General features: G+C 46.7%; 1 protein-coding gene across 2 annotated transcripts in view; it reads left to right on the plus strand.

Annotated features, from left to right (window-relative positions):
* The window catches only part of Acvr1b (activin A receptor, type IB), a 54,534-nt gene extending 46,882 nt beyond the window's left edge, over positions 1–7,652 (plus strand). For both annotated transcript variants that reach the window (XM_005411922.2, XM_005411923.2), the window contains 2 exons: positions 2,700–2,830; positions 4,615–7,652. In XM_005411922.2, the coding sequence (XP_005411979.1) occupies positions 2,700–2,830; positions 4,615–4,740 (257 nt within the window). In that variant the 3' untranslated portion in view covers positions 4,741–7,652. The remainder of the gene's footprint in view (positions 1–2,699; positions 2,831–4,614) is intronic.
* The last annotated feature ends 1,157 nt before the right edge of the window (positions 7,653–8,809 follow it).

Raw genomic sequence — 8,809 nt, forward strand, 5'->3', positions numbered from 1 at the left:
AGGGGCTGGGGATTTAGCTCAGCGGCAAAAGCGCCTGCCTGGCAAGCGCAAGGTCGTGAGTTCGGTTCCCGGTACCGGAGAAAAAACCAAAAAAAAAAAAATTTAGCAGAAGACACTTTTTATCATCAGCTTATATCTGTATTTAATGATCTCCAAGTATTCTGTCACATGATCAAGTTCAATAATCCCTAGAGCCATTTCTTTCTAATGAAAGATTCTAGGGCAGTGAAAGTGATCAAATTAAAAATAACTGGTATGACTGGGGATGTAGCTCAGTAGTAGGGCACTTGCCTCAAATGTGCAAGGCCCTGGGTTCATGCCCTGCAGAGGACGGGGAGGGGCACAGCACACAGCTGAATCTTCCAGAACTCTTTTGTCTGTTGCCACCCGTTTCCATTTGTGGTATGTTTGGTGAGATTGAAACAATAGAGGAAATGCCCAAGTAGTCATGGAATTGTACATCTTACGTTTTGACCAGTGTATACAGATAACACAGATTGAGAAAACAAGTCACACAGGTCTTAAACTGTAAGTTCATTTCATCTTTCTCATCTTTCTCATGACATCCAGAAATTAGAGCTAACTGCTGTTCACCGCTTGCTATGTATAAACACATTTAATCTTTACTACAGACTACAAACACATTTAAACTTCACTACAAACGTATGAAGGTAGGTACTATAATTATCTTCATTTTATAGATGAAGAATGCAAGTTCAGAGAGAGGTTAGGTAAATTGTCCAAGGTCGTACATCTAGTAAACTAAAATTTAAGCTTCAGCAGGCTAAGGCCAGGGCTTAAGCTCTTAACTACCCCATAGGTAATTACCAAGTGACACTCTCTCTTTAGTAATCTTTCATATTCACTCAAAACAGCAGGGTACTTTCTGGGAAAAGATGCATAAGAATACATTGGATCTTTTAAGTTAACTTTTTATTTTGGAATTTGTTCTGTTTGTAGCTCTAAACGGACATAAAATGTATTGCCACACTAAAAAATGAACATTGGGCTGGGAGTGTAGCTCAGTAGTAGAGCACTTGCCTAGCAGGCTCAAAATCCTAGGTTTGATCCCAAGGGCTGCAAAAAAAGAGAGAGAGTGAGAGAAACAAGAACATTAACTTTTAAAATGTTTAACATCTAGTCATGGCTGAAATTTCTCCAGTTATCTTCTAATTTTTCTTAACTGTTTGCTGTTGGGGTCCAAGTATGATCCATTTTTGCAGTTGATTGCTATACCTTTTATGTCTTTTCTAGTGTGCAAGTTCCTCTTCCATTTTTTTCTTCTTTTATAGGAGAGTCCAAGTCCATTGGCCTGTAAAGTTTCCAAGGCTAAATTTCACTGCATCCCGTGGAGTTCACAAGTGCTGTTCCTGGCATTTCCTGTGAATTGGTAGTTAGATCTAGCAGCTAGAGGCATATCTGGGTTTTCTTTCTTTTTTTGCAAGTCTTTGTAGGTACTACTCTTCTAGTATAAGGTACTTGATGTTAGTCATCTCTCCTTTTGTGACAGCCAGGGTGATCATTGTCCAAATCCAAATTCATTGGAGGTTTTAAAATGTCAGCATTGGCCAGGTATGGTGGCACATGCCTGTAATCCCAGCATACAGGAGGAGACTGAGGCAGGAGGATCTCGTGAGTTCAAGGCTAGCCTTGACTGGAGTGAGTTCAAAACCAGCTTGAAGTACATAGTGAGACCATGTCTTAAAAAAAAGAAATCACTGTAAAGCCAGTGGTGATGCAGGCCTATAATCAAAGCACTCTTGAGAGGTTGAGGCAGGAGGATTGAAATTTTGTGTACAGTTTGGACAACTTTGCAATGTAGTAAAACCCTGCCCTTTATCTCAAAAGAAAAAATTTAAAAAATGGACTGAGGATATAGCTTAGTGTGAAGGCTCTGGTTCAGTTCCCAATACTGCCCCTCCAAAAACATATAAAATGTTGGACCTCAAAATAATTGTTGCAATCACATGTATTAGTCTTATTACTTAAATGTCCTAATCTTTGTCTAGTTATGGGCTTTCAACTTAGTGCCTTTTGAAGAAACCCCAAAAGTCTTTGATATTTTCCGTATTTTTTTGATGTGAAAAAGATGTTCCTATCCTGGCTACTCTTGTGTATTTCTTTTTTTATTTTTTTGAGACAGGGTCTTACTGTGTAGTCCAGACTGGTCTTAAACTCACTATGTAGCCCAGACCGGCCTTGAACTTTTGGCAGTCCTGTCTCAGCCTCCCGAGTGCTAGGATTGCAGGCATGCCCTTCCACGCCCAACCCAGCATGTATTTTTTTAAAATTTGTCCCTCCCTTCCTCCTTTCCTTTCTCCTTCCCTCCCTTCCTTCCTTCCTTCCTTCCTTCCATCCATCCATCCATCCATCTGTCTGTCCCTCTGTTCTTCAGTCCATCTCTTTGTTCTTGCTTCCTTTTGAGACAGTCCTGCTGTGTTGCTCAGGCTGGCCTTAAACTCCTGAGCTCGAACTGTCTTCTTGCCTCAGCCTCCTGAGCACTAGGACTACAAGTGTGTACTGCCGCACCCAGCTCTACTCTTGTATATTTGTTGTTCCATGAGAATCACTGACCTATTTCAAGAAGCCCTAGTGGGAAGTAGCATTTCCAGATCATCATGCGGCTGTTGTCATTGCTTTTGGATTCAACTCTTCTTCCTTCTGTCAGTAACTCAGCTATGTATTTTCTTTTCTCCCAGGAGTCCATGAAGAATATCAGCTGCCATATTATGACTTAGTGCCCTCTGACCCTTCCATTGAGGAAATGCGAAAGGTTGTCTGTGACCAGAAGCTGCGTCCCAACATCCCCAACTGGTGGCAGAGTTATGAGGTAGGGTGCTTCCTTGCCTCCTTCTGTCAGTGACCCAGAGTTATGAGGTAGGGTGCTTCCTTGCCTCCTTCTGTCAGTGACCCTTCCCCTGTGTTTGACTTCTCTGCCTTAGAAAAGGTTTTTCAAAAATGGGACCAATCCCCAGGTGCACCCCCTAAGTGCTTCACTAATCTAAAACTTTGATCATCAACATGATACCACAAATGGAAAATTTCATAGCTGACTTTAATGTAATAGGTTGCAGTCAAAATACAGGTGTACTAAAAATATGTATAAACACCTTCAGGCTGTGTGTATAAGGCAGGTAGATGTGAAATATAAATGGATTTCATGCTTAGGCTTGGTTCACGTCCTCAGGATGTAACTGTCCAAATACTCCAAATGTGGAAGAGTCCAAATCTGTAATATTTCTGGACCTTTGAGAATAAGGGATACCCTAGTATTCTATACTTCCATATACTCAGTCTTCTGTGGCTACAGGCATTTGACCTGGTCCTTATAGGATACCCTTTGGAGGTAACAGCCTAATAGAAAAAAGACTTCTGTCCAGGGCACAGATAAGGGAGGTGGTCAACAAGAGACAGAAACAAAAGGCAGACCTGTCTGCCTGGCCACTGAGTGAGCTGCGCAGTGTGGAGAGTTAGGGAGAGACATCACAGGAGAACCCTGAGACTTGATGCAGCAGAGGAAGCGGCCTTTCTAAAGATGCACAAGGGATGTGTGAAGGGGTTGGAGTTAGGAAAGAGAATTTGAATTTGGGACAGATGGCAGATGAAATGGACAGATGGACAACATTTGTTGGAAATAGTTGAAATGAGGGCAGGCTTATGATATAGGTTCCTAACATGGAGCTGTGGTGTCTGAGTATTCAGAGAAACAAAGTTTGCTTAGTTGAGTGCATGTGGCTGCCTTTTTAGTGGTAGCCCTGCTTTTCTATTCATTTGTGTACCCAGCTTTATTTAAAGTATAACAGACAAAATAAGTTGTTCATGTGCCAGTTTGATATCCATATGTATTGTGAAGTGATCATCACAGTCAAATTAGTTAATGCAGTCAAGTTAGTTAGATAGCGCCAGTTACCTTTGTGTGTATGTTGTGAGAACACTGAAGAGCTCTTGGACTGAGAGTGTAAATTAGTGGTAGAGCACTTGCCTGGCATGCATGAGACCCCGGGTTCAATTCTTCACACCACAAAATAAATAATCAGTCCACTCTTAGCAAATCTCAGGCGTGCGGCACAGTGTGTATTCTGATGACTGGATCTCGGATGTACTCCTAATGGGAAGGTGAAGGTGATCTCTGCCTTTTAGAATGAAACCACTAGAGGGCATTTCTGCATTAACAACAAAATCACTCAGCTCAATTTTTTTTTTTTTTTTTGAGATAGGGTCTCACTGCAGTTCAGGCTGACCTTGAGTTCACTTTGTAGCCCAAGCTGACCTTGAACTCACAGCATCCTCCTGCCTCAGCCTCCTGAGTGCTGAGATTACAGGCTAAGCTCACATTTTAGCCTTGTAATACATTCTCATTGCATAATAAAGCAGCACTGTCCAAAATGTTCCTTGGGCTGCTCGGGTTAGGTTTACTTGAAAGTAAGACTGGAAGAGCTAGTCTGTACCTGCAGCATCTTCTGTCTTCTGCACAGCCTGTCCTTTAAGGAAGGAAGCGTTTGCAGCATATTTCAGGGGCAGAGAGTATGCTGACAGACTGAGCGCTGTAGAGGCTGCAGGGACTAGAAGAGCTTCTCCAGTCAGGTCATGTTGACAGCCTGAGTCTCTCTGCAGGCATTGCGGGTGATGGGGAAGATGATGCGGGAATGCTGGTATGCCAACGGCGCAGCCCGCCTGACTGCACTGCGCATCAAGAAGACTCTCTCACAGCTCAGCGTGCAGGAAGATGTGAAGATCTAACCTGCTCCCTCTGCCTTGCACGCAATCCTGGGCAGTGAGAACTACAAGCAGCTGCCGTGTTGAGCGTACGATGGAGGCCTACCTCTCGTTTCTGCCCAGCCCTCCGTGGCCAGAGCCCTGGCCGGAAAGAGGGACAGAGCCCGGGAGACTCACTCACTCCCTTGTTGGGTTTGAGACATAGACACCTTTTCTATTTACCTCCTGCTGGCATGGAGACTCTGAGAGCGAATTGTGTGGAGAACTCGATGCCACAGCTCAAACCGGTTGCAGTGGGAAGTCTGCAAACCCCGGTGCATCTGGCACAGAACCAGGCGTGGTGGAAGGGTGGCCTGGGGTGGTCAGGAGAAGCCAGGTTGTTGTCAGTACTAAGCAACAATGAGGGCTTTCCCCCAGGGACCAGCCCCAGTCACCAGGGTGGCCCAGAGGAACCAGAAGTACAGCCCCCCTCATAGGCAGCTCTGAGCCACACGCTCCGCCTCCCAAGGACACCGGGAGGGTCCGCCAGTGGCCACAGAACCTGCCGCCTGTCTGTCTGGCTCTGTGTGCATGTGCCGAGGTGTGTTCCCTGTTGTGCCTGGTCCGTGCCACGCCCTTACACGTGTGTGTACGTGTGTGTCTGTAGGTGCGCACTTACCTGCTTGAGCTTTTTGTGCATGTGCAGGCCGAGGGTGTGGTTGTCATGCCGTCTCTACTTGCTGGTGCCTCTGTAATAGTGAGCAGCATCTAGTTTCCCTGGTGCCCTTTCTTGGAGGTCCCCCAGCCCCTGCCGTGGTGGTCCTCCTCCGTAGCAGGCTGCTCTGTCCACCCTGTGTCCGCACAGCTCTCCTCCTCCATTTCAGACTGTGGAACCAAAGCTGGCCCAGTTGTCCATAGCAGAAGAGACTTTTGGGTCAAAATGTGACGACTGGGGGGGAGGGATGGGCAGGAAAAAAGTCTTGGCAGAAATGTTGAGTGTTGTAGTGTCAGCTTTGACCGTGGGAAATGAGCCAGCCCAAGGGTATCATCCTCAGCAGCGTCGAGGAAGGGCCAAAGAATCTGAAGCCAGATCTTGGGACTCAAGATTGGAATGTCACATCTGCCTGTCCCCTCCCAGATTCTGCAGACTGCGGTATATATTTTTGGTGGTGGTGGGTTTGGGGTGGGGATGGGAAAGGGGGACAAGGAGTGGGGAGGGAGGCTGGGGTGGGAGGGGGGCATCTGCATGGGCCTTTTACTGGATTATCTGATCAGGGTGGAGGGAAGATGAGAGATTTGCATCCACTTCAGGGGCCCTACGAGGGAACAGCCTGAGCCGAACATGTTATTTAACCTAAGTATAGTATTTAATGAAGTCTAGAAGCACGGTCGTGGGTGGTGATTTGGTCAGCATATCTTAGGTATATAATAACTTTGAAGCCATAACTTTTAACTGGAGTGGTTTGATTTTTTTTTTTTTTTAATTGGGAGGGTCTGGATTTTAACTTTTTTTAATGTTAAGTTTTTATAAAAGGAAAACCACCTTTATGTGATTACCTCTCAATCTTTGTTTTTAAAGAAATCCCTTAAAAAACAACCACAAAAAAAGAAAATTCTCCCATCGAACGCACATAGCTCGATCACACTGGAAATCGTTGTACCTGAGCCTGTTCCCACTCAGCAGTGAGACTTCCTCCTTGCCCTGGAGGGCTGATCTCTCTGCCTCCTGTCCCTGCCTCGTTATGGGGGCACCCCGGCCTTTGTGCAGTGCCCACCTGTTGTATTCTCCAGGCCTTTGCTCAGAAAATTCACGTCCTGTGCTACTGGGTGCCTAACACTGGCTGGGCCTGGAAATCCTTCAAACTAGACTGGTTTGGGTCCTGCTCTGGGAGCACTGAAAAAGGAGGTAAATCAAGTACGTGGGTGCCTGCTCTGAGACCAGACGTTTTCGTAGTTGGCCTTAGAACCTGGAATTACTGCTCTTAAATAAGACCACTGAGGAAAGCGGCTCCTCTGTCTCCCCTCACAAAGAGACTACTCGGGATGAGGCCTGGGGTTTAGAACCCCACGTGAGAACCCAAAGCACTGCATTCATTCTGTCCCCTTCCTGCCCTCGGAGAGGCACATTATGTTTGCAGCATCCAGCCGGCAATTCTCTGCCAAAGCCTGAGGAGGAGGGAGAGCCCTTCATGCCCTTGGTCTCCCCATGCTTCTGGCCTATTTATTTTCTTGATGTATTACGTCTTGCCTTGCATTAAAGGCGATCTTCCTCTCATCCTTTGGGCCAATTTACTGGCCACTGATTGACTTCCATGGAATACCAGTTGTGTCTTCAGGGACCTCCTTTACCCCTGCTGACCTCCCACTTACCGCCTTGCAGCAGAACCTTGGCAGTTACAGGTGATGGTGGAGCCTACACTCCTGCCCTGCGTCACAACTCGCCTGTGGGATCTGCCATGTGTCCACCCAGCACTCCAAGCTACTAGCCACTCCCCAGGGGCCCTTTTGACCTCACCACACACCCTTGTGCCCTCACCACACGCAGAGCCCAGCTCCGGTACCTCTGGGGAAAACTGAGCAGTTTGGGGGAAACTCCCACGCCCACCCCTGCCACTCTTAACACCAGGCAAGAGCTAGGGAAAAGCTGATGCTGTGTTTGTGGTCCCCTGAGGCTAACCAACCCTGATCCACAGGGCTACCTGCACCTCTGGATTCTGGATTCACAGACCAAGTCCAAGCCCGTTTACGTCACCATCAGGCCCCTGAGCGGCATTCTCGGTACTTCTGTTTGTTTTTGTACATTTTATTAGAAAGGACTGTAAAATAGCCACTTAGACACTTTACCTCTTCAGTATGCAAATGTAAATAAATTGTAATATAGGAAATCTTTTGTTTTAATATAAGAATGAGCCTGTCCGATTTCTGCTGTACATTATTAAAAGTTTTATTCAAAGACCTTTTCCAGTGCCATGTCTTCTATCTGGAAACTGACTGCCCGCTTTGGTCAGAGGGAGCTGGGAGGGGGCAAGCCGCCTGAAGGGAGTGTTTCCACCGCCCTGCCTGGGCCTCACAGCACTTGCTGACGACCACAGAAGAGGTACTGAGCTGGACGCCTTGGGTCTCCTAAGACTTGCTCTGTTTGAGAGGGGACCTGGTGTGCAAGGGGGCAGAAGATGCTGGCACCTTTGGGCTTTGTGTTTGCCTTTTCCTTTTACAAGAGGGTCTTACTCCTGGTTAGTCACATGCCACCAAGTCTGAAAGGCAACGTAACAGCCCTCCCCAGCTTTGCTTTTTTCCTCCTGGGTTGGAGTGTAATTGTCAGCTGTGGGCTGCTTAGGTAACAGATGAGTCTGATGGTTTTACTGGTATTTTCAGGGTGTGAGCAGGTACGAATGTCCTATACCACTAGGCAGAGGGGATCCAGTGTAGCAAACCGAAGAAGCACTGGTCCTGCAGTGTCCCTGCGAAGTGCTCTAACTGCCATCCGCAGACTGCTGCTCTGTAGAAGCGGCTGCGCAGTCTCCATGCGCTATTTGCAGGGTCTTCAGAGCAGTTACTCTTCCTTCCAGGTAAGGTCCCTTGAAACATCTGAAAGCAGGTGTCACCATCAGTGAATACTAGCAAATACCTACTAAACCCTGCTGCGCACTGAGCGGTGTGCCCACACCTGCTTTATGTACAGTACTGCTTTCATCCGGAACCGTGCAGGTTGGGCATTATTACCACAGATCGGGAAAGCGGGGGTCAGGGAGGTAAATCGTTCAAGATCATGTAGCTCATGAGTAGAAAAGACTTTGGGGTCCAGGACATTGCCCCCAAACTGCAGTCCCTTAGCCACTACACTTTTCTTCCTCCGTGGCTCTAGTTCTTCGCCCAAGCCTGCTGTGGAATTCTGAAGCCGTCCAGAGCCGGGACAGGGAAGGGTGTGTTGCAATCCATCAGGGTATTAATTGACAGACTGGTGCTTGATACCTGAGGATCATCCCAGACTGCAGCTTACCTTCTGTGCTGAGCAAAATGGCCACCTTTTCCCTCCATTCTTTACATGGGCAGGTGGTATCTTGATCTCAAGTGTAAGATCTTATATATATATATATATATATATATATATATA

Source organism: Chinchilla lanigera, unplaced genomic scaffold (genome assembly GCF_000276665.1).
Source record: "Chinchilla lanigera isolate Chin_1 unplaced genomic scaffold, ChiLan1.0 scaffold00146, whole genome shotgun sequence".
In the NCBI taxonomy this organism is placed as follows: domain Eukaryota; kingdom Metazoa; phylum Chordata; class Mammalia; order Rodentia; family Chinchillidae; genus Chinchilla; species Chinchilla lanigera.